The 26,737-nt window shown below is 40.8% G+C and overlaps 1 protein-coding gene across 11 annotated transcripts in view; it reads right to left on the bottom strand.

The window, feature by feature from the left end:
- The window catches only part of APBB2 (amyloid beta precursor protein binding family B member 2), a 161,419-nt gene that overhangs the window by 95,683 nt on the left and 38,999 nt on the right, over window positions 1–26,737 (bottom strand). For all 11 annotated transcript variants that reach the window (XM_059844935.1, XM_059844938.1, XM_059844936.1 and 8 more), the window contains exons 2-3: window positions 13,376–13,464; window positions 6,202–6,307 (exon numbers count right to left, since the gene is read on the bottom strand). Coding sequence is in view for 6 of the 11 variants with exons in the window: in XM_059844930.1 (XP_059700913.1) it covers window positions 6,202–6,247 (46 nt within the window). In the remaining 5 variants the exon portion in view is untranslated. The remainder of the gene's footprint in view (window positions 1–6,201; window positions 6,308–13,375; window positions 13,465–26,737) is intronic.

Here is a 26,737-nt window from a genome sequence, read left to right as displayed (position 1 = left end):
TGGAGCTCGCAAACACTCCTAGTTCCTGCAAAGCCCAGAAACAAGGCTGCATACTCCTGAGCACAATCTGCTCCTCCAAGAACAACTAACTGCATGCACATAAATAAAGACATTTCAGTTTCCCTTTTTAAACTAATTTATTTTAAATTTCTGATGGGCTGCATCATGATTTCACAGGCTACAACTTCATCTGCCCTCTGAAGCACTTATTACAAATTTATGGCTAGTTATACATTAAACTTTTATCAAACAATGTCATCCAGAAATGTTTTTATCCTCAGATTACCCAGACTGCTAGCAATAGTTTTGAGGCATCTATTTTTACTGCCTCATAGCTGAGATCTTAGAAGGCATTTGAAAGAGTATTCTACAGCAAAAAATTTTTTCCTTCCTGTAAAGTTGTACTTAGTATCAAATTCGGCTCTAGAGATAAAAATTTGAAAATTATACAAATGGAAAATAATCCTTCAGTCGCCTCTCTACAAATCTATATGGAAATAAAGAATAAAAGTATGTTTCTATCAAAAGTGTCGATATAAAAACACATCTAATTTAATTAATTCCTAAGTGTTTGCCAATAATTTCAAATTGCTAACAGTAAGCTAGTAACCAGCTAGTTAGACCAGTGAGTAAAAATAAAAAGCCCAAGACTCAGACACACAAAAGAGCACACTTAAGTGCCAGCTTTTGCACAATGAGACTATCGGGGCTCTCAAGAGGAGTAAATTAAGATTTTGCATGTTCAAAAGATTGTTTGTGTTCCATGTACATTAAAAACATTCTGTATCTCACCTAGGTAAGGTCAGTATATATGTGCACTTTTAACTACATCTGCTAAACTGCCTGAAAATTGGACTCACATGTCCTATCCATATATTCCTTGCCTCCAGTAAAGGAACAGAGCTCAGGTTCATCAAACCAGAAAAGGTCTCTATATTTCCAGTCAGTTTTTTTCATCAAAGGTTGAACCAAAATAAGTCTTATTACACAAACATCTCAGCAAGGCTGAAAGTTCCCTGCAAAGCTACATGTTGTCTTCAATCAAACTTCAATGGGACAAATCAAAAATATTTCTAAACATACAACATACTGATGCAGCTAGTAGAGCTCCCTGAGAAGGCTCTGCCCATAGTGCTCGTGTATAAAACAAACCACGTGCTCAAAAATGAAATCAAACTATCATATTTGCTTTATGGTCCCCCATAAACTAAGCAGATCAATCCATAATAAACTGGAAGGAGAACATAACAGAAAAGCAGCTGCACTTACTGGCATTTATATTAATTACACTGAAGTGTGGCTGAAAGCAGATTCAGTTTCAACAAACTTGGCCGTAGAAGACATTGAACAAGTGGAACAGAACAAACTACCAGTATTACTGGCCTGAGCTGCAACATGGAATCTTGAGTTCTTGACATGGTAGCCAAAAATCTGTTCTTTTTTCTTAGCTACAAACTCACAGGTGCCCACAAGGTATCAAATACCAAAGGAATTAGAGTTTCTGTGAAAGGGGACAAACACAATGCAAATCTGCTGCCATGGTGGCTCTCCATGACCATATGCAACCCCAAGTGGAATTACAAGGAAACCTCCAGCATCTATCTCTGACTCCCCTGTGAAGAAGAAATTGACCTGTCAGGATCCTGAGAGAGGGCTACTATTCAATCATGCTAAGAAATAAACGCCTAAGTGACAATAGGCATTCAGAGCTCTGCACAGTCCCTAAAGAAAGCTCTTCATCTGCAGGCTCTGAGTCAGCTCTTATCTGCCAACAAGAACACCTGCTTTAGACCTTCACCAGGATCACTCAAGAGGAAGATGAAGTTCTTATGCCAGTCTCCACACAGCTGCCTAGGAAAGGCAGAAACCAGAGAGACTTTAACGAAGACAGTAACACATTTCATTGGGTACTTCTGCAATTTCCACTCCAGCAGTCATCTGCACTCCTGCCTTTTCCTCAGCTATTATGTGGAGCTCTTAAAGAAACTTAACAGAAAAGTGTCACCTGCTCAAGCATGATCTGAGCAGTGCTAAAGCTTGAATCTCATTTACATCAAGATGTCTTTTTCTGGAAAGAAAAGGTCACGAGATGCAGGGCAGGATTTTGCAGATGTAGAATTTTACTGATGCTTCGACCAAGAGTTGCACAGTGCATACACTCCTCCTCCTTGGGATTAGGTGCCTCTTTGAGTCAACACTCTGTTATTCTAGGAGCAGCTCCAAGCCCACAGAGCCACACCATGATACATTTCTACACCAACTCATCTTGTGCTAATGATAGCAATGTAATTGGCAGCACTGGTTGCAAGACTGGAAGTTTGGGGCTCATTCAAGGGTTTGCTGTTATTTATAATGTCACCATTCTCACATTTGTTTCTTTATCTCACTGCAGTGAAGCTAAGATTTTCCAGCAGTTTCATGAAACAACAGCTCCCTTGCAAGCTCAGTGCAATGAAAGGCACAGTTGGGCATTCCTTGGGAAGCTGACAGAGACAGAGGCAGAGCAGAAATCTGAGTGCTCCTCAAGGGAAATCAAAACCTAAGTTTATAAAATCAACCCTACTCCTTCTGCCCTCAAGCACTTTGAATTCTTTATAAGAGCAGCTTTATCATGAAGCAGATGATCATGAAGAACCAAGACTCAAACCTTTCCCATCTGCAGTCCAGGGGAGTGCCATCTCATGAGGAATATTTCCTTTCATTGTCATTCTTGATTTATGAATGCTTCAGAAAATGGCATTTCCCAAAAAAAGTTTGCTTGGGACAAAAAAGTCACCCTCCAGCAGAAGTTTCTAAGTCAGCTCTAATAATTACATTGCAGAATCACATCAAAAAATTATTCCATATGGACCTTAGTCTGAGTCACAAATAGGTCAAAAATCCCAAAATCCATCTCTACCTGCCACAAATCAAGAGGATGACTTTAGAGTGGGACATGTGGCACCCCTGTCTGTGGGCAGAGAGGTCTGGGAGTTCCAGGGGCAAGCAGGTCTCTTCCTCCCAGTGAAAGGTGATGTGCCACTGCAGCACTGAGCCTCCACCCCTGAACACTCCAAAGGCCAGCAAGAGCTGAAAACTACCACCCCCATATTTCTGTACTTTCTCACTTCCAATGTCCTCTAAAAAAGTGGGCTTTTTTTTAAATTTAAAGCAGTTTCACAAAACTCTGCATTTTTAATTTTTGTTATTATTACTATTATTATTGTTGTTGTTGCCCCTGCTGTTTAAGCCCTTTGGGAACACTGAATGCCAGCAGGAAGGCACTAGAGTCAAACTCATTTTCTTCAAAACACTTGGTCAGATTTCAATGTCATGCAAAAGACTACAACTAACTAAAATAAATGAGTTGTTATGCTGCGGACAGGATACGCATGGACAAGCCCTTTAAAAAGTTTTTTTCCAGACATACAAAACTCTTTGTGCACAGAAAAAATTATAGTATGAAATAAAATTTGAGTCTACCTAAACATCACAAACAGAATCGTGTTTTCACAAGAGCTGCTGCAGCCAATGCAGAAAAGTGGAGTTTGTGAACAAGAATTAGAAAAATATAAATTAAAAAAGCTCAGGAGAAATTAATGAAAGAAGTCTGTTTACAAAACCTAGCTTCTAAGTAGGTGGAGACTGTCCATCCAACCTTAGTCTGTGTGTTTTCACAAGGAAAATACAGAAAAGAAAGAAAACCCAACAAAATAGCACAGGAGGGAGTGTTCAATCAGCACAAGCAGCATTAGACAGTGCCAGGGACACGCCTAAGACTGTTTTGCTTGCTGACAATAATCAAGGGAGATCATTGCTCTCTAATTACACTTTTTAAAAGTCTAAACCTGCAGGCACCTGTTAAATTCACAGCTCTCCATTTTACAATTTAAACACCTTGCTGGTTTTTATACCTTCAGCACCTGTATAGGAAATGCATTTCCTAGCATTGGGCTTCAAATAGGCCATTTTCTACTTAAACTGTTATGTTTCCACAACTATAAAACCCTTTGTTATTCTCATAAGACCACAGACTATTTTATCCAATAAACTTATGAAATCCTTCAACAAAACAGCCAATGCCATAAATGGATGGAATGTTACCTTACCTCCTAAAAGGCAATACAGCTGCTATACTCCACACAGACCAAATTCTTCCCTTCACAGATTTATTTAGGTTTAGGTACATGTACAGACAGAAGGTAAAGTCAGGGACTAAAGCTTAAGGCAGCACCAAGTCCTTGATGTACAACATTAGGATTGCAACAACTGTAAATATGAAACACAGTAACTGAGATGGTGCAATTACTCACTATGCAAAGAAGAATAATGCAAAATCCTGTGTTTTACCAGCATTTCCATCAAGATCTAATCTGTTATCAGAGATTTCATTATGATCCACATTTCCCAAACACTGGGCAATTTCAATACCATTATTGCTGGATGTCCAAAACATGTTATGTTAAGCACCAGGAAGCTGCACAAATTACAGTAACAAAACCAAAAAACAAAGAAAATTTCCTGGCTAAGAAACCATGACAGGTTAAGGAAAGGGGAAACATAACTTAACAAAAGCACAAAGCAGTCATGAAGTAGGTGTTTTGATATCTCTGTCCTCAGACTGAGGGAGTTCTGGTGCCAATTGATTCTGGCCCTGGCTGATGATGGGAGCCCCAGCCTTTCCCCAAGTAAACAATTCTACTTCTTCATGCCTAAAACTGTTCAACTAGACAACAGGAACAGCATTTCAGGCTCTTCTGGTAAGAATCCAATGCCTATTACTTGTTCTCTACAAGCAGGAATGGATTTGATTCTGCACTAGAATTTATTAAATGTCTGAGCTTTAAGCCTAGGCATGGGACCTGAATATCATGTCCAGCAGTACTCCGAGAGGCCACGTTTGAAAGCTAGTGCCCAGAACGAATGTCCAGTGATTCAAACAGATCAGTCCAACTCAGTACTCCAGCACTGGACCACCAAAGATCTGTCAAAACTGTAACAATCATTTATTTCCTCCATTGTGGAACAATATCCCTCAAACAAGCCTTTGGACACAGTATCTAAGCTGGCTCTTATAACATGTATCCTTATGATATCTATGATTAGTCTGCAGCAGAAAGTAACCGAGCTTTACTGCTTCCTAGGGTTTAGCCCTGTGGTTAGGCAAATCCCCAAATGTCAGGTTCTAAATGCAGGATCTCACCATGCAGTTCCTCATGTCCAATGGCAAAGCCACCACAGAAGTCCCTGTCCTGCCACAGCTGTCAGCTCTCACTGCAGTTTACCACTTGAATCAGCCAATGCAAGTACGTGTGGAGCCAGATGCCTGAAGTGGTTGGGGATTTTAAACAAGTCTTTTAAGGAACAGAAAGAATGTTACAGAAGTGAGAGCTTATCAAGCTGGCTTTGATGCCAAGAAAAGCCTTGTGGGATGGTGTTCTTTTGCTACAGCAGAAGGAGGAGTGAATACAAAAGTTAACCTACCACAACTCCACCTCAGTAGCCTGAGGGATCAACAGAAAGTGCACAAGAGGTGGGTGCTACCCCAGAGCTCTCCAGGGAGGTCACATCAGCTCACTTCCCATTGTCTGCACTGTGGAACCACTGCAGTGTGGGTGCTGATGGAAGGAGGGAGGTGACAAAATTCTAGGAGCTCCCTTTTTGTACTTCTACAGAAAACAAACTTCAGTAAGGGATGATGTAGTACAATCCAATAGGATACAATTCAGAGGAAAGAAACAATAATATTGAATAATATTGAACTCAAGAATATAAATAATCTGAACTGGGGATGTTAGCTGCAGTTGTAAGCAATTGAAGCTACAGTGCACAGTAACATTTTAGGCTGAGCTCAAGCAGCTTGTTAATTTGAAGGTATCTGGTATTAAAAGCTTGAGATAGATGGGAAGAGGAATAGCAGCTAACCTTAGAACTCTATAATAAAAGAAGTTGGAGACCTTGAACACAAACCACAGCACAAACCACAGCACACTGCAGTAGATCTGGTCAAGTCACACTGCAAGCCACTTTTTAAAGTTCTAGAAAATACCTTTGCAGTTTAAACATAAATCAATATACTTACCATTTGGGCACACACACAGAAGGGCTGGCATCGATTAGAATAAGTCAGCATTCATTATAAATACTGTTTGAAAATTGATAGGCTTAGCAGCCTTGGAAAGCAACAAAGGCCCACGTGAAAGAGAGCGAGTGCGTACGTACATGAGCTGCTCGGCCGATAGTGAGCCCCCGGGTAGCGCCTGCCCATAGTGCCCGTCAGCACATTCCCACTCTGCAGCTGCTCCCAAAGTGCAGATCAAAGTTCTTACTGAGGGAGAAGAAAAAACAAGGGAAGATTTAGTACAACAGTTGTATCTTTTTCATTAAAATGCTAATGATCCCTACAAATTCCAGGATAACTACATCTATAAATTATTCAGTCATGATGTCAGAGGAGATGAACTGTTGTGCTATACATGCAGCACACATTTATTATTGGTGGTTGGTCTCCATTAATAAGCCCACATAAATTTTGAAACACAAAGAAATCTCAGGTCATACAGTAGCTTCTTTTGGTCCATGACAGAGAACAAACACTACAAGAAAGAGCTTGCTATTGGCTTTTAATAGAGATAGCCAGTAGGTGAGATTTAAAAACAATGTTTGTCTTAAATTCTGTGAAGCAATCATTAAGCAATCATTTATGAGCTGTTTACTATAGGAGCAAAACTTATCCTTGCTACATAACACTGACTGCTTTGTTCTGTTCTATCCAGCAGTGTTTTCACAGGAATGCAGGCTATTAACCCATGTATCAATTTATTTTGCATCATCAAAACCCTAAACAAACAAAAAATTGTATGGCACATCTTCAAGCCAGTTTGGAATAACAAATCCAAAGTCTTAACTGAAGTGCTACTGAAGCTGCCATATCGCTAGTATAAAATGTTTTATTCTAAAACCAAGTCCCATTGTTTTTTTCTTTGGTGTAGGATTTTGTACCAAATTATGATTTTCAGTTGCTTTTCAGCTTTACCTTTTTCTTAGTTTACCTGAATAGCCTTCATATTCCCAAATGTCTATCAATATATATTGAATGTTAACCACATCATTTTTTAAGATAAATTCCATCTTATTCTATTTACTCCCTTGCTGGAAAGACCAGGAAAAGCTGCAAATTCTGAAGAGTATTTTTTCTTTATTCATTAAGGATTCAATGAATGCACTGAAACTGGGAGATCTCCCCGAATCTTCAGGTATGTCAGTTCCCTTACACAATGCTAGCTTATTCCTGAATTAGATAAGCCTTTTATATATATTGGCACCCATGCAATTCTCTGGTGAGCTGGTCTGGGAGCCAACACAGCTGAAAACTCCATATACAGATGTATTTTCAATCAGATTAGGCTCCTGAAATGGCTGATGGTGGTTGCACAAATATTGGTAGTAGTGAGAGCAAGTGGAAAGAATAGGACCATGGCAGCCTGAGCTTAAAATGACTTTAAATGCAATTGCATAACATTGCTAACAAAGCCTTTGTAGATTACTTCTGAATAGACACCTCTGAGGCTGCACACCTTATGCAACCATGCAGTCCAAACAACAGGTAAAGATCTCCACTGTTTTCCAACTCAGTGCTGACAAAGCAGGTCCTGTTCAACTCCCCTCAATGGGGAAAATCCAGTGAATCAATGAGACAGTTCTCTCTTGCCACTAAAAGAATTCTGGCTGTTAAGGAATGGTATGCAGTAAAATTAACATTCATTCAAAAATCTCTGCATTTCTTGTGCAGGACAATATGGGACAACTCCTTGCCACGGGTCAAACAGACCTTTACAAGTTTTTTTTTTTGTGGCCTACTAGCTCAACTCATTGTAAAGCTGTGCAAGGAACAAACCTGCAGATGGCTGCTTCCCCTTTCCTGTTCTATAGGAATAAAACTAAAAACACATATTTATTAGTTGAAAAAAATTAAGTCTCTCCTCACCCTAAATGGACCAAATTCGTAACAAAATGCAACAGAACAGTCTTCAGCTGTGCAAGGATTAGAAAATTACTAAGGGGAAAACAGACTGTAACAAGAAGACAGTATTTACCATTCTTTTCCATAGTTTGTGAAAGAGTTTGATCAGTACACATGGAACTGCAAGATTATTCATTTCTCATAAATGCATTGTTGTCTTTCTAAAAGGTATATGCCTTCCCAAAGCAATCTTACTAAATTCTATCAAATATCTACAGCTGAGACAGGCTATTCCTTCTGTACCTAGCACCACAGTATTAAAGGGGGCCTTGGCACCATACTGTAAGAAAAAATCCTAACAAATAAAAATTAAGACTCTCAAACCTTACAATCATGCTCTCAAACAGCTGAAATAAAGTACAGTATGGTCCTCCTAAGGTAGTGTGCCCACTCTGGGAGCAAACCACTCTTTGTAGAGGTCAGGGCCCAAAAGGTTGACCATTTTTAAATATCACATTTAAAAACTCCATTAATCTCAGAGGAAAAGACAACATGAAGATAGATTCTCATTATAGCAAAGGTTTTATCACTTACTACATAAAACTTCAAAGATTTACAAGGTGGATTAAACTAACTATCAAAAGCCAATTAAGAAGCAGGGATCAGACAGTAAGTGAAGTTAAACTGCTCCACAAAATAATAGTGATACTGGGTTGTGTGCACCAGAGAGGACATACCTAGATCAAGACAAATGAAGATGCTGCTTGGGTTTGGTTTTGGGGATTTTTTGTGTGGTTGTTTGTTGGTTTTTGTTTTGTTTTGTTTTGTTTTTCCTTAAGAATCATATTTTGTGGATCAGACTACCCAAAGCAACCTTCCCTTTCTTTAAACACATCCACTCACAGAGGTGAACCTTGGGGAATTTCTGCTCTTCAGCATGCTCAGGGAACTCTTAGAGAAATGTGACAAACCTTGTTGGTACCCAAATGCCAAAGCTAAAGCATCTGAAAACTAGCCCTTATTTTCCATATATACATCCATGAGACTGATAAACAAAATGGAAGGAGTTCTCAAAAGTTGCTTTTGAAAAATCCCCACATCATGCATTGGTTTGGATTTGGTTTTATTTTTAACTGTACACAACTTAGATATCCACAACTCCACATAAACCTGAGTAAAACCTGAACGTATCTGATAAGTCAGATCAAGTCTTCATATTACTTTTTAACCTGTTGGTTCACATTTGTTTTGTAACAAATGTGTTTCTGAACAGTTTTCTGTGGTTTTTTTGCTTATTATTATACTGCAAAATTGCTTTAAAATGTTCTAAGATGATTTCTTCATCTTTATAGTTAAATTTAAAACTACATAGACACAAGTAGACATATAGCCTTATGGCTTCTCTTCAAGAAAAATTTTGATATAGCTCTGCCTAAAGTTTTCTCCTTTATTATCCTTCCTGATAATCTTCAGTGATTCCTTTCAGGTGGCCATTCCCACTCTGCAGCAGTTACAGAGAACCATGGAAACAAAACCTGAGCACCAGCACTGCATACCTGCTACCCAGGGAGCACCTGAAAGAACTTCACCTCAGGCCAAGTCCCTTTTAGGAGCCGTGGTGACAGAGCTACCAGCTACTCATCATCACACATAATTGGGACACACATCATCTTGGAGAGATGACATGACTTTCAACTGAGACTGTCATCTTCCTAAGCCATTTTCTTTACAGAGCTTTCCTTGCAAGTCTTCCACATTTCTCAGGTTTTATGACTGCTACATAGAAGTTTCATTTAACTTGTATTCATGTTTTGATACTAAGAAAAAAACCCCAAAAGACAAACTAAATTCTGGTCGTCTTTATGACTTGTTTTTTTTCAATGAGTGAGTCAAACCAAGAGTTCTGTCTATACAGCTGGCACACAGAATCCAGTTTACTTGAATTCCCTTTTGTTTCAGAAAAAAAAAAAATCATAGAGCAATCTCCATACTATTAATGGCCACTAAAGCCATATTGTGCTTCACCCAAATTTACTTTTTCACACATGCTGCTGCTTATGAGGTCAGCTGACTCCTTGACCTTTCCTGGTTCTCTAGAAGCAACATTTGCTATAAATACACTTGCGTTCAAACATAAATATAGGTACATTCATATTGGCTGCCCTAATCTCATACAACAGATTGTTGTGCAACCTACCCTCACATACCCAAGAAAAAGCATATGAAAAAAGGAGATGAACAGATGAGCTCAGAAGTCATCCAAGTGTGACTGACTACATCCCTCAACACTGGCAAGGAACAGCTGCACACAGAGTGGGGAAAGAAAAGGTTATTGCATGATGTTTCTCAGGGGACAGCTACTCAAGAAATCACACTCCAGCACTCTCTGTGTGATATTCTGACAAACAACACAATCCTACCTTCCAAGTCTTGCTTTGAATACCAGGAAATAGGTCTGCTAAGGAATGGGTAAGAGGAATGCTGTGCATTGTTTTAAAAGCACATACGGGCCACAGGTCCTACACAAAGCAGATCCATTACAGCAAAGGGTTCTGACACTGAAAGAGGCTAATCTGGGTGGAGGGGTGGAAATTTAAAAATTGGTCTGTAAGACTGGTGGATGGCTCATTTTAAGAAATCATAATTCAATATACACACAGATTTTATGTACATATTTGCATATATAATGCAAATTTATTGTTTTTCACTTTGTCTGCATTCAAAGTAGTGGCTGGCAGCATTACCTGTTGGACAGCAGTAGCAAAACACAATTTAAACAAGCAAACAAAGTGCCAGCCAGGCCATTATTAGGAAGTTGTGCTGCTGATTTCTGGAGACACATACAGAGAGAGCACTTTCATTTTCTGTACTAGGAACAGCCATCAGACATGGATCTCTCACATCAAACTGCCTCTTGGAGAAAACACAATGTTGTCTACTAGCCACATCTCTTGTATCATTGCATGTTTGACCTTTTTGGAGGTAACCAACAATTCCTAACCATTAGTTTCATCTAATAACTACCAACAGTTTTTAAAAATAGGTATTTTCATTTCAGGAACGTTTTTTCCCAAGTCTTCATTTATCTAAAAGTCCTCATCCATCCTTCCAGTTTTGCCTGGCAGTGCTCACACCAAGGAGGTTATGCTCTCCCCTCCACCTGCCTTTGCTGAGAGGCAGAGCCACCCTGCTTTCCAAACAACTCCCTCCGCCATCACCTCCGCTGGCTGGCACAGGATTAAAGTTTTCCGGGAATCGGAAAGACAAGAACAGTCCCACAGACAAGAGGATGTCCTGCCTGCACTCCAGCCCTGCTGCAGTTCCTGTGGTTTTACCACACTTGGACCTGACATGCTCAGATATTTGGAAAGTCCTGTCCTGCCCAAAAAGTCCGGCACCTCCATAATTTCTCCTTCAAACAAATTCTCAGTACTGAAATTCTTGTTGCATGCAGACATTCTTGCTTGCATGTCTCTGTCCTGTACATTTTCTGGCTGCCTTTGTGCTTCTAACTCCTCCTCTAACAAACTTTGATTTGGATGCTTTCCCTCTTCTCCATAACTGAGAAGTCCTTCTTGAGGGCTTTTCTTTTTCTTGGTCATCCTTTCCAGGTACTGTGCCACCCACCTGTTTAGTTGAGGTTCCCATACACCATGTGGGAATGGATGCTATTATTTCCCACTCTGTTCTGGAGGATATCATCACTCTTAATCACTTGAACAACTTCCCTACTGTTTAAGGCTTTATGATACAGACCCTAGCTCAGCAAAAGCATGTTTTTCTGAAATTTAGCCTTAGTACTTCTGCAGTCAGATCACATAGAGCAAGCTGAATTCAAAACATTCATGGTCCCCTGACCATAGCCCCTGAACAGACAATACATACTTTCTCAGTAAAGCACACATGCTTTCTGCATTTATTTTACATTATCTTACTGCAGATTTTGTTCACCAAACAGTAACAGAAAACATCAGGGCATTCGGTGCATAACTACATATATATTTTAACACAAAGGAAAGCACTGTCTATAGCACTTGCAAGTTTGCTAAAAATACAGTTAAGCTCATTCACTCAGTGCAGCTATCTGAACTGGTATCAGGTAGTGATCTCAATTTTACTTGCTCATTGGTAAGGATTTGTTAAGTTAGAAGTAATGTTGCCCATTAAAAAGAAGAAGTGTGGTGCTCTGAGCCTCTGGGGCTGCAGCAGGTTGGGCTGTGTGCCAGAAGGAAGCCTGGCAAGCTAAGGAGCTGTGGGAGTGCAAAGGCATTACACAATCAAAGCAGTCATCGCTGGGTAACACAGATCTCTCTATAAAGCCTGAACCAAGAGGGCAATATTTCAGACATATAGTCTGAACCTCATTTACACCAAGATCCATGAAAAGTATTTTTCAAAGCTGACTGTTGGGTAAAAACAGTATTTCTAAATGAGAAGGTACTTATTTCTTCTGAAGTCAAAGATGTCACTGTGCTCTTGCTTTCTGTGAGAAGCTTTCCAAGCACAGCTAGGTTTTCTATTGTAGCATTTCATCATTACTCCACAGAGCTCTGCCAGGTCACCTCCATCCATTAGGACTGTACTAAGTAAAACTCTTGTAAGGGTCACATGAGCAAAAGCCCAAAAGAGTGCTGCTGCATTTCAGAAATTTGGAAAGGCAATAGTGATGGAAAAAACTTCCTGCCTCTATCAGCAAACAGAGCAGTCTCTCCACAGGCCTCTGCCAGTACAACTACTTGTATAGCACAGACCAAGAGACATGTTTAGCCCAAGTCATCCAGTTAACAGCACCTGCTTTATGGGCAGAGAGTTCCAGACTTCTCACATACCTTATTTCAGAAGACGAGAAACCCTGTTGGCTTGCCAGGTACTGGGAAATACATCCCCAGCCTGGTCAATTCATGTGAGAAGGAAGGGAAAGCCATGGCATCAGATGCTGCTGGGGAGCATGACACCAGATAATCTCTCCACACACACAGCCTCAGCTGGAGTCACAAAGCTCTGTGGCTGGGGGCTTCCCCCCCACTCCGAGACCCACAGAGAACCTCGTGGATACATCACAGGAGGCTGCACAGAACACTGATATCCAGCAGGTGTCTGCATTAACAGGTTGCATTACTGACACCACAGAGGAACAGCACTACTGTGAAACACCTCTGCTGATTACAGCTTTTTCCCACATGAGGTGGCAGAGCAAGTTACAGTACAGCTAATCTGCAAAATTGGATACACCAAGAACTCTTGCTGCAGTACTAGAAGAACCGGACTGCCACTGTTCATGAATATCATGATAAACAATGCAAGTACTGCACAGAAATACAGGTACCTCCAGTCTCTGTGCTCAAACTTCAGTGTTTAAGATGTGAGACATGAAAGGTTGAGAAAGAGTGCCCCCACTCTAGAGGATCCCCAGACATGGAGCAGGTTACTCACTCTTCCCAGCTCCTTGTGGAAAGCCTGTACAAGAGCACTGAGTTCTGCAGCACCAGCACCCCCTCCGGTCGCTGTAGAAATCAGGCAAGCTGCAAAACAAAACCAAAACATATATTTTAATTTATGAAGAGTCAAGAGGCACTAATGAAAACTACTGAGCTTGCAAAGGTGCAGGATACCAGAAGAAGCAGCAGGAGCCTGGGAATCAGAGGAGCACTGACAAATGACTGAGTAACCCAAGCAACCACCTTCAGTTTACATTCTTAAAGCTGTCCACATTCTACAACGTGCACACAGGAGAACTAAAAGCAGAACAGGGGATCCATGCATCACAGGGCAGGGATCCTCCCAAACCTAGCAGGTGTCACTACCTGCTGCCAGACCATGGCAGCTCAGGTATGTAAGAGACACATTGCAAAGCACGCTTTAAATTCTCTCTCTCTCTCTACACTGCAACACAGAGCTGCAGTTCTCCCCTGCACAAACACTGAATATCATGAAGAAAATTAATCCACATGATAGACATGAGCCCAAGTTATGAATAAGCAGCTAGATGTGCTCAGTAAACAATGAGTTCATAAAAAAATCATGTTTTCAATTATGCTTGTGTTCAGTAGACATCAAGTATACAATTTATTTTTGCAATGTCTGTACAGTGCATCACAGTCATTTCACCCCTGGTGAGTGGTTACATTAATGCTGTGGCATTTGGTACTGAAAAATTGACATGTATTTTTCAGTACCAAACGCCACAAATATACCAAATATATATAAAACCTCACAAAATGAGGTTATCCTCCCAATAAAAGATCCTCTAGCAGCAGCAGCAGCAACATATCTGTCAGTCAAACTATGTTCTAGGATTCAGGGTGGTGTTAAACTTTCTGTTTGTTCCCCCATGCGGAGAAAATAAATATGCAAGACCAAAAATACAAATCTCATCTGCTGTAGAGTTTATTTAATATTTTTTTTCTTTATTAAAGCAAAAGCCAGGCTAAATCAAGCCAAATTATATTCCATTTTAAACAGAGGTTTATATTTTTCTTTGTTCTAACAGAAATCCAAGAACTATAAATCCTAAAAAGCGCTGAGACAAAACAGATCATTTAGGACAGCTAAATACCTTCTTGCTAAAAAATATATTTGTCCTTTGAAACTTGGAAATAGAACTTTTTTACGCTAGATAAAAAGTAATTTTAAAATATAAAGCTTTTTTAAAGAATCAAGAAAACATACTCACGTTTTTTTCAATAATAATTTTTACTTTAAAAAAAAAGTTCTTCAGGAAGAATACATACCAGTACTCATTAAACTGATATTCTAACCCAATTTAGCATGTTTGTGCACTTCTGTATCAGATGATCAGATTTCAATATTCAAGAAAAAGGAAAAAAAAAAAGAGGGAGAGAAAGAAAACACACGTGTTGTTAAAACCTTCCTACCAGGAAAGGCAAGAAACCAGCAAGTTCCTGCTGAGATACATGGGTGTATGTAAACAAAACTTTCTGGCTCAAGCGCTGAGACCCCAAACTTCTTCATATGTTGAGCATACATGGTAGCTTTTCCAAATAATTTAAAAGGATTTCTTCCCAACATAATCAAAAAGATGCATCTGTCTGTTGTGGCATTGCCTTTTTTAAAATTGTTTTCATCCTATATATCAAACTTGTGCTAAACCACGCCTAGTCTAACTGCAAATGAAACAGCAATCAATTCAATAAGCTCCAAGATAATAAAATAATCTCAAACTCAAAATCTTTTTACTCCTGAAAGGAGACAGTTTTTTGACAAATGAAGATAAGGTCAGCTGCCAGTTCTGAGATCAGAGGAAAGCCTAAAATACAAAATATAGGTCTCAAAGGTAGGAATGACCAGCCTCTCCAACAAAACAGCAAACAGAAAATTGCAAAACAAAGTTTCATCAACAGATATTTGACCTCTGACCAAATAGGAGCTTAACACTTATGGCATAAATTCCTGAAACTGTGCTGCCACACACCCAACATTTTCTATTTCCCAGCTGAGAATCCACCACCCTGAGTACTTTTCCTTTCCTCTGAATCCTGCTGAAAATGTCCATTTATCCACCCACATTTTCACCACATTGCCTGCCTTGAAAATTGGCAGACTTGAAAATGAAGAGAGGAATCTTTTTTCATCCTGTTTATAAATCTTCATATTTCAAGAAAGGCTTGGACAGCCAACAGTGGAGCCAGCTCAGCCTCCCAGGCCTATGCAAGCAGCAATAATTCATTTAGGGCTTTATTAAAAGCAGCAAATTGAAAGGCAATAACATGCAGGCACTGATACTCTTAGTAGAGAAGTAATTAGCAAATGTTTAATGCCCACGGATGACAAAATAGTAAAATAACATTACCATTACTGAAATAAACAACTGGCTGGTTGAGGTAACAATAGGTGCAAGTTTAAAAAGTTAAATTGTCTTTATTCTCTTCTTTTGCAAAAATGGGGTGATAGCTACATATATTTGAAATGGGATTTCTGGGTACTTGGATTTCCATAGGACACAGACCTGCAATCCTGTCTTCACCTAGCCTAGGAGTGATGTCACAGAAGCCAGTGTGAAACCCGATCTTGAGCACATTACAGAATTTCAGCTAAAAATAATAAAACCAAACAGAAAAAAACAGTCAGCATAGAAAAAATTTGGGAGTTATTGCTCTTCCTGAGAAGCTAGAGCAAAACATACTTTTGTTCATGTCTCAAAACAGAGACAGACTTCTATCTGATAGACTCTCCATGGATTTGTAACATTTAAACCTAGGCCAAATCTCCTTTTTTGAGGTTTAGCAGGAATTTACCAACCTAGGAATCACCGCAGCTTTTTCCTTCTTCCCCACTGCAACTTGTGCCTCCTGCTAACAGCTAAGAAGGTAGCTGGTTTTACAGCTCTCCTTTCCAATTCCTTGATATTGGTAAGGGACTTAAAAGTTCAGCTTAATACAAAAGAGGCAGGTTTCCAACCACCAAATTTCAGCAGGAGTCATTCAGTACCAAAATCAGTTCTGTACTTTAAAAACTCTTTCTCCTGAAGCACACACACTAGATTAATGGTGGGTTGCTCAGCAATAGCATTGTATTTTTCTTTTTGTCCTTATATAATAAAATAAGCTGCACCAGCAAGACCTTCAGATGTTTCTGTTGATGCTGAATGAGGAACTCTGATTTAAATATTAAACCTTAAATCTCACTTACATCTAAAAACTGTCACAAAAAATCAAAAATATTTATTAACTCTTCTCCCCTGCCCAATGGGCAACTGCTTCTCAGATGGGCTGCAACAAAGAGCAGCCAGACTGGGGCTGGGGGTGGCATGTCTGTCCAGGGAAAGCAGCAGATAGTCTTCCACTTCTTCACATTGAAAGCTCATTCTACATGATAATAAATCCATCTATTTGAATCAGGGAATACAAATTCTAAGAATTCTGTCACTCTGGAGCACTCCTCCTGTATCCATTACAGTAATGGCTATATATTGCTCTTGGACTGCAAACCTGTTTGTTGGGCAGGATGAAAGGGTGCAAAAGTCAGTAGGAATCCAGTTGCTCTGGGAAAAATAACTACAGACTTCACAATTCCTGCACTTTTAGACTGGAAGTACAGTTATGAACTCATGTGTGAGATTGAGGCTATTACATATGTACAGAATTCATCATACAGAGCTGAGTGAACTGGTATCAGAACAGAACTTGTGACAGTTTTCATACTGCAGCTTCCTCTGAGCATGCACAGACATGCAGACATGCCACATTCACATTATCAGACTGGGAGCTCTGCCTTAAATTGTCTTTTAAACAGCAATCTCAGGATCCTACACACCCCTCCATTAAAATTCACCTCTTCTTCCAATTTCTTAATAGAAGAAAGAAGTCATCCAATGAAACATCAATAATTAATAAGTACAGCATGGCCATCTATTTTAGGGATATATTTTTCTCTTTCCTTCTAAAAAGGACATTAACAGTGTCTAACTTCAGTCCATCAGACAGCCTCCCAGTAAGCCCCATGCCACCACCCCAAGAACCTGGGCTGCTGGGGTTTGTTTCCAAAAGGAGAGAAGAAGAGCTTCATTTTTATGAGGCTTCTAGGGGTCTTAGTTTCAAAATAGTACAAAAACAAACAAACAAACAAACCTCAATAAAACAGCCTGACAACCATGGGGGACTCACATAACATAATCATGGCCAAAAAACTCCTTGAAGATGGGGTTGAGAAGGCTGCTGTCACACCCCAAGAATTCCCTGACACTTTCAGCATCTACCTTTCTCTGCACTTACCTTCTTTGGCAGTAGTTTTTGCCAGATCCACAGAAAGAAGCATCAAACACATTAATTCACTTACTGCCCTAGGGGGCCAAAAGGAAAATTGCATCACTTAGATGGTTTTATCTTCCCAAATTTTTGAAGGTCAGGAAGAAGTGTTTCCTTCGCTAGTGGATAAAACACTGAAATGCGCGTGGCACTGTTTTATTCATGAACCCTGACAAGTCCAATGAAACTGAAGAGATTTGGTGTTCCACTATTGGCAGGAGGGGTCCCTCTCCTCCCCTTCCAGGTTAAAAAGCATATTCTGGACACCCTCCTGGAAAGGGCAGATGGAGGCTTCAGGTCCTCCAGGGACACGAGCAGGGGTCCTTTGCTCCCCACAATGAAGACTGACCGGGGTCACTGCAGAGAAGACTGTGAGGAGGGCAAGTCTCAATATTTATGAAGGATACTAAGACCTCCTCCCTTCATTTTAGTGATTCTTTTATTTAAAAATATCCAAAGCAGATACTGAAATGTGGGTTTTTTTGTTCTTCCTTTAAAGGTTTTGATCAGAAGGTGGCACGAGTTGGTGGGATTACAACATTTATGCCACTCTGGCCCAAAACTGTATTTTCATTTTAGCAAATCCTCCTCACCTTTGCCCTCAAAACACTTATGCAGACCTTCATGACTGCTCCCAAACACCAGGGTATTATTTCAGTTCTCTGGCTGCATGACTTACTGCTTTTCTCAAGTCTTATTGTCTGCTGAACTGTGCTGCATAGACACCAATCTAGAAGAAATCAAAGCACTGGGTGACACTGAAGCAGAATTCATCTTCAGCCTTGGAGTGGGTTGACATCTCTCAGAGCACGACACTGGCTTCGGCTCACATGGTCCTGTCATATTGTGCACTCCAAAAAGCCCACTTTGAATTGTGTTCTGCCACTATAGCTACACACAAATCATACTACCTCACCATTAAAAACTTTCATGGGAACACCCTACACTTACAGCCTGAGAGAACTGGTATTTTCACTAGTGAGTAATTCAGCTTCCTAAGGGTGAGCCAGAGAGCCAGGGCAAGGAGCTGTTCCAGAGAGACAAGTGCTGCTCTGGTGTGAGGTCTCAGCACACATACATCCCATGTGCAAAAGCCATTGGAATAGGGACAGCTTAGAAACATCCAGAACACAGCTCCAGCACTTCAGGGCCCTGCCTGAAGCAGGTTTGCAATGTGCTGAGCATCATCCCAGCAGCACAACGAAGCCTTGTATCCCCCTTTCTGTCCATAAGTCCAGTCCTCTCCAGCTTTCAGTACTACTGCAACCATGACTCACAGCAAGAACCAGACAATTCTTGCTAATACAGAACTGTCTGAGCAAACATCTGGGCTGAGGCTGACAGTCCTCAGGATGTTATGCCAAAAGCACAGCACAATCAACATGGGTATGTTATCATTCAACAGCAACTCTTCAATCAAGTACCACTGCAGCATGTTTTCCCTCCAGCAATCAAGCCATATTTTCTGTTTCCTCATCTGCCCTGACCCAAATCTTAGAGCTCACAAAAGCCCAACACACAATTTGATGATAGCACTTCAGCAGCGAAACAAGTATGCTTTGAAAACACTTAAGCCGCTGAGTTAAAAAGAATTTTTAAAACCTTTAAAGTGGAAATAAAACTTCAATCAATATTTGAAAACAAAGCAGTCTTGGATTTCTCTCCAAAAATCTTATTCTTAGCACAACGGGGTGCAGCACAACTAACAGAACAATTTCCGAATATATTTTAGGAATAACTTTCACACAGGCATCATATTTTGAAGAAGGAATTGAAAGCTAATATATGTGACAGAGACCAACCATGAGGGTTAGGATCAACTGAAGATGCTCTTCCATAAGCTGGCTAGGGAGAAAAACATCTCAGAGTGATATGACTTAGCAGACACACCATACTTGAGACCAGGTTTTATCTGTCACTTACAGACCTGTGGATGATGAGTATTCAGGTCACACACACCCCTCTTCTGCAGCAACCCACAGCACAATTATTCATGTGATAAACACCCACGAACAGTAGAAGCTAGAGGCAATGAATAATGCAGGAGATCCAGTCACTCTACCACATCACATACCCATGGGATGTGGAGGCAAGCATTTTAACTTAAGTCATCCTTCCCCCTCCAGGGCACAAGCATGCTCCTCAGTAATTCTCTCTCCACCTCAGGTTCTGCATATACATTAACAAGTCAAGCCCAGCAAACCAGGACAAGTAGTTACAGAAGAAATAGGGACACAGAAATGCAATGCACCCTCTCACAAGATCACATTAAAATATTACATCATCTGCTCATCTCAAGAGCTTCACAAACCAGGAACAGTTTCCTCAAAAAGGTACTCCTTTGTTGACACTTCCCAAGAGATGTACTTTGTCACCATTAAGAAAATAAATTCTCAAAGCATTAGCTAAGCTAAGATAAATTAAAACAGAGCCACACTCAGCCCTTGCTTATAATTCTGCCTGAATGAAGACAGGTTATTAAATGCACACTCCAAAGCTGAAAGAAAATCTGAATTTGCAAGTCACCTCCTTAAAAAGGCATTATCACCTATGCTTTAGGCACAAACCATCCCAGTAAGTCACATAAGTTATTAATTCCTATTCTGAATACTATTACCCCTGCATACTTCTCCACAACCCTTCTTGATATTCTTCAGTACCTTTCACAGCTTATGCTGCACACAACAAAGTGCTCCATCTTAGAGCACCCTTGAGACCCACCACACCAGGGCAAGGCACAGAGGTAACAGGTACCATGACACCAGGCACCTGGCAATGCCAGCCTGGCTTCTCTGGCACACTCTGCCCCTCAGTATCCTGCTAAGTCAGCCACTCTGCCAGCACGCCTGGCCTTCACACAGCTTTTGCCTTAGCCTGGCCATCCACTCATTTAATTTGCAGATTTAATATGCCATTAGAAGGGCACATCTCTGTCTCTATTCTGTGTTGTTGCATGCTATTTTTTTTACATTATTTTCATATACCCAAGAAAATCTGCATAGGAAAGTTGATGCAGCAAGAGAGCTCACTGCATTCATTAATGCCCATGCTTAAAATGACTGCTTTGCTCAAAATATGTTCATTTATGTTCTTTCCAAGGTCTCCACTCCTAAGGTTTTAAGACCTAGATTTTTATTAACAAGTGTTGTGTTTCTGTTTATTTTTTAAAATAAGCTTATTTGCAAAACACATGAGAAGCATCTATGTCTGTATTAAATCAAGGAGGTTTCCTCCTGAATTGAAAGGAAATTTTCCTACAGGACATCTCACACAGTTAATTAATCACCCAAATGGTTATATTTATGCATCATGTCAATACTAGAAAGTCAAACCACAGAAATCAAGATTTCAATTCAATATTGCAGAGTCTTCAGTCAAATAGCCTGCACATTGCTAAACCACTTTCATTAAAAGACAGGAATGCCATCTTAGAGCAGACCTGATTTAAGCAGCTGTTACCAGATGCTCCAAAAGGAAGCAATAAAATTCCCTAATAATTCCTAACTAATAATACTGCCTTGCTCTGTCTCGCTTAGATCCCTATCATTTCAGGCTATGAATTAAAACCTCCTGTCATCTCTTTGTTTTAGCTAAGGCCTCAATTCCAGAGAATTACATTGAAATTTTTCCAATTTATGCAGAACCATCCATGTCAGTAAGAAACCAAGGGGAGTCAAATATAACCACAGTGAGAGGAATCTCATCTCTCAACACTGTGTGCCCAAACTGATTTCAAGACAGAATAAGAAGCAGGGCTTTTTTCCCCCAAATACTGCCCCGAATGTGCACTGCAGTGCTTTGTCCTAGCATTTCAAGAATGCCAGCTATGTTTAGCATTTTGCTTGGAGGTACTGCAGGAATGTAGGGTCAGCAGCAGCCACAGGTGGTCAAATTTACTCAAAACAGTTAAGTTAATCAGTACAGCAAAAAAATGTAAGCTCTTGAAGAGAGACAGCAGGACTGGATAGCTTCCAAAATGAGCACTGACAAAGCCTAGAAGCTGGCTTGGACAGGAGCATTCTGGGGCTGTCCATGTATTGATCCTCTCTGGCTAAACTGTGACAAAAGATGTGAAGTATTATGAAATCAAAAAGAAGGTGCTCTACAACAAGAATCAAAGCATATGATAGAACAAATTGAACTGAAATGCTGATAAAGGTCTTGAGGAGGCCTCCAGTAAATCAATGGAAATTTAGGGATTGAACCTAGACTGAGGTCTCTGCCACAACTGAAAAATAAAATTCAAAACTCCTTATGTTCAAAAGTAATTTTCCTCACAGGTCACCTCCAAATGGAACCTGTTAGTGTTCAAGTGCAGAATTACAGCTCTAGGAAACCAAATCACTGACCAGTCACACACCATGGCTGAACACAGACAGCTGAAATGGGACCATCTGAAAGTCAAAACCATTAAAATCCTCCATCAGACCCTTCAAAATCTAAATGGTGCCAGAAGTGGCTAGAAAGCAGTATGTGAAGTAAGCATCTACAGTCTCTGCTGAAGTCACAAATGGCAAGAACAGTGACTCCCAGTTTAGAACTCCAGTTTACCACATGGGAAGCTGGTTAATCTCAGAGCTACTGAGGAAGAACTAGCAGCTTCAAGAATTCCTGTCAGAGATAAGAGCATGTATATACATCTGTATAAGTATGCATGTGAATGGACACAGGCACACACTCTACATGCCTGCAAAACCAGCTAACTCAAAGCAACAGTAAAATTTAGTATTATAATTAAGCTCAGTATAAATCTGAAATATGTAAAAACAAGAGCTGGAAAAGTCTTTAATTTCATGCAGGCAGAACTTAAATAAGAACAGAGTCCTGGACTAAACAAGTTAAACTCCATGTATGAACAGGGAGTGCTCACAAGCAACCATTTTATTCACATTCAGCTGCATGAAGCAGAAGTCAGAGTTGCTGCTCCACAGCCAGCAGAGTGATGGTAACTGTACAGTTTTACACCTACACTGATTTAAGCCAATTGTCCTTTCCAGCAGCACTCGGCCTTTAGGCTGCCTGCACCTCCTCATCCCAGAGACATGGTCACAAAGATGCATCTTCTTTGAGGGATTGGTTTTCAGCTGGGTCCTCGAATTAATCAGATTGGACAGGGGGCCAGAAAAATGCCAGGGATGAGGAGATGGCATGTTGTAATAGCTTGAAGAAGATAGACTGACACCCTTAAACAGTTGCTGTTAACAGCTTTTAAAACATTAATTTTGGAGCAGTCCAAAGTGATGTGAAACCATGCCCATAATCTTTCACCATGCCTTTAAATTTTGTTGAAAGATGTCACATCTGGCACATGTGACAGGCCAGGAGCACTGCCAGCACTAATGGTTTGGATGACACATGTAACCAGTGTGCTCAACTCTTCCCTGCTCACTCTGTTTTTTCAGAACTGTTTAAAAATAGAAGAATTTTTAAAAATTTTTAAAATAAATTTAATTGGGGTAACATCAGAGGCTTACAGAAATCGGCACATCCTGATCTAATTTCAGCACAGCCAAATAGATCATCCTCACCCTCTGAAGGAGGATGAATAGCTGGCCCAGGGACAGACCTGCTCCTTGTGACCCGGGAAACAAAGGGAAGGTGGTCCCAACATTGGTCACACAAAAGCCCCCTCCAAGGATCTAGAAGTTTCTGTCATTTGCTGCCCACAGCAGCAAGCATTTTTAAAGAAATACCTTATGTCAGAAACATCAGCCAGGCTTGGCAACACCCAGGAGTACTGGGAGCTTCAGCAGACACAGGAGACAGAGAACAACATGCAGCCACCAGGTTTCACTTGGAGAAACATCACCAAGTCCCCATACACTGGATACCTGGTCACAGAAGCATTTACCTGAGAGAGATGACAGTGCTCCTGCAAATTGAACAGTTTATGGAACAGTGGCAATAGTATTAGAGTGGAAACAAAGACAAAGCTTGAGAAAGCACTAATATTATAGTTCAAAGGCAGCTGGAGTTCAGAAAATGTAACAGAAACCAGAGTGTTCTGCCACAAAGGTACTTTCAGTCACAATAATTTAGGCATAACCTTAAATCAATGAAGAATGTTTTGGTGTAACTGAGGGGAAAACTTTGTTCACAGCAGTAATTAGCAGATAAGATTCTGTACCCTGTATTCATAATTAAGAGCAATGGGTTTTTTGCATTCCTTTTTCATTACATATCCATTCACACAGGAGTTCATAAAGTCTTTGGACAAATCAATGTACAAATAAATAATTTCTTAAAATAATTTTCCATCTAATATGCCAAGACAGATATCTGTTTAAAAACCTGACTTGAGAGGATGCCTCAAAATTCTCAGTGTGTCCATGCCAGTCATCACCTGCCATCTGATCTCCTGGCATATTGATTACCAATCATCTTTCCAACTTATCCTGTTTCTGTCTGTACTTTCAACAAGCAGCTTGTGAACTATCTTAAAGACAGCCTGCTAAAAGAAATAAAAAAGTCAAACCTATTTCTACTTAAAAAAAAAAAAAGTTCCATAATTACTATAGCACAGGCATGCTGCTGTATGCTTAAACCTTAGCAAAGAGGATTTTAAAAAAACCCAGTTATTGCTATTCAGCGAGTATTCCTATAACACAGGTTTTGCTGCTCATCTTTTTGCAAGATTACTGTACTTAGGCAGCAGAGAATACTTTTAAGAGCTCACCATACTCAATGAAACACTACTCAAGAAGATAGAGCCCTTATTAGAGATACCAGTATGCAAAACTCACACTGCAGAGGTTGTTGACTGGCAGCAGACCATTAGATAACTACATCCTTCTTTGTTGGTCATCTCACAGGCACATGAGGAATTATGCTTCAATTTAACACAGTTCTGATGTGGCTGGTACAGTCAGCAAAAACAAAGCCTCTGAACTCAGGAGAATGGAGTAGCTAAGTTATGGCAGACTGGGGTATCTGACTACAGTGCTGTAGTAACTGTGCCAATTCTGAGAATCCTGACAACCAGGAAAGAGACTGTGCTTTCTATAAGCTAAATAAAGACTTCTATTATGATGGCTGAAATAAAACAGACCCCAAGGGAGGAAATAAACGTTACCCAAGTCATCTGGCATGTTTACTCTCCTCAGGTGCAGCGGACAGTGACCCTCCCAGACCGGAGACAGCATTTCCTTGCCAGGGTCATATCCACTTCCCCCCTTGGTAAAGAACACTTTGAAATTATTTGAATTCTGCCATTGGCCTAGTTTCAGCATATGTTCTGATGTCTTCTTTGTAATTACTTATGCTTCTCAAAAATGGAGAGGCTATCAGATAATAAAACATTACCCCAACCATCTCTTCTTTTCACTGATTCTGAGACAGATCAATGCTGACATTAAAATGAACAAAAAGACTTCTGAAGGCATAAGTTTTAAAGAAAATGACAATCCCCTTTTCCCTCAAATAAGTCTATTTTGTTCCAAAGCCAGGTCTCTGTGGGGGGACTGACATTGACTGGATGCCAGGTGCACACCAAAGCTATTCTATCACTGACCTCCTTAACAGCACAGGGGAGAGAAAGCTCCAGGATCAAGATATGGACAGAGAGAGATCCCTCAACAATTAACCATCATGGGCAAAACAATCTCCACTTGGGGAAATTAAAGTAATTTATTGCCAATCAAATCAGAACAGGGAAATAAATCAAATTGAGAAAATAAAATCAAATGATCAATCACCTTCCCCAATTGCTCCCTTCTTCCCAGACTTAACTTTACTCTCATTTTCTCTATCTCCTTCCCACAGTGGTGCCAAGGGACTGGGAATGTGGGCTGAAGTCAGGTCACCACACGTTGTCTCTGCTGCTCCTTTCTCAAAGAAGGACCCCTCACATTCTTCCCCTGCCCCAGCACGGGGTCCTACCCACAGGAGACAATAACCCACAAACTTCTCCAGCCTGAGTCCTTCCAAGGGCTGCAGCTCTTCATGGACTGCATGGGTCCCTGTCCACAGGGCACGGTCCTTCATGCACAGGCTGCTCCAGCACGGGTCCTTCACCAGGTCACAAGTCCTGTCAGCAAACCTGCTCCAGAGTGGGCTCCTCTCTCCACAGCACCACAGGTCCTGCCAGGAGCTTGCTCCAACATGGGCCTCCCATGAGGTCACAGCCTCCTTCCTCCTTCAGCCATCTACATACTCCAGCACGGGGTCTTCCTTGGCTGCAGGTGGATGATTCTCTGCTCCACCATGGACCTCCATGGGCTGCAAGGGCACGGCTGCCTCCCCACAGCTGCAGAGGAATCTCTGCCCCAGCACCTGGAACACCTCCTCCCTGCCTTCTGCACTGACCTTGGTGTCTGCAGAGCTGTTACCAAATGGTAACATATTCTCCCTACTGGTAACATAAGGTTACCATATTAATGGTAACATATTCTCACTCCTATCTTCTGCCGGCTGCTGGTGCTGCACAGAGTTTTTTACACCCCTATCTGCTATCCCAAAGGCACCACCACCACCACTGATAGACTCAGCCTTGGCCTGGGGTGGGTCCCTCTTGGAGCTGGCTGGCATTGGCTCTGTCAGGCACAGTGGAAGCTCCTGGCAGCTTCCACAGATGCCACCCCTGTAGCCCTCCACTACCAAAACCTCCCCATGTATATCCAACACAGGCACACAGAGCCCCAAGGTGCTGCCAGCTCCCCAGCAGCCCAGGCTGTGGCCAGTAACCACATTTGCTTTCTCCTGCTCTTTCTGAACTCCAGTGCCATCCAACAAGGGAGAAGCCAAACTGCAGACAGTCTAGCCAACTATTTTAAAACTTCATTCTTAAGCAAAGGGCATCTGCCTGTAAAGACAAATACACAGCACAGCAGACTGCTCTTCCTAAACATATGCTGCATTTTCTCCAGCTGAGAGGAAAGGGTTGGTTTTAAATAGCGGCTGAAAATTCTCCTTACCATTTTTCATTCTAAAAGCACAACAATTGCTTTGCAATTAACATCAGTTTTCTGATGCACAAAACAAGACCAATGGAAAAATTTAGTCCAGCTTAGTCAAAGGTTGTCTTTGCCTGACA

The sequence above is a fragment of the Haemorhous mexicanus genome, chromosome 4 (genome assembly GCF_027477595.1).
Source record: "Haemorhous mexicanus isolate bHaeMex1 chromosome 4, bHaeMex1.pri, whole genome shotgun sequence".
In the NCBI taxonomy this organism is placed as follows: Eukaryota; Metazoa; Chordata; class Aves; order Passeriformes; family Fringillidae; genus Haemorhous; species Haemorhous mexicanus.
The sequence above is the reverse complement of the archived record's forward strand: the minus strand, read 5'-3'. Positions and strand labels throughout refer to the sequence as shown.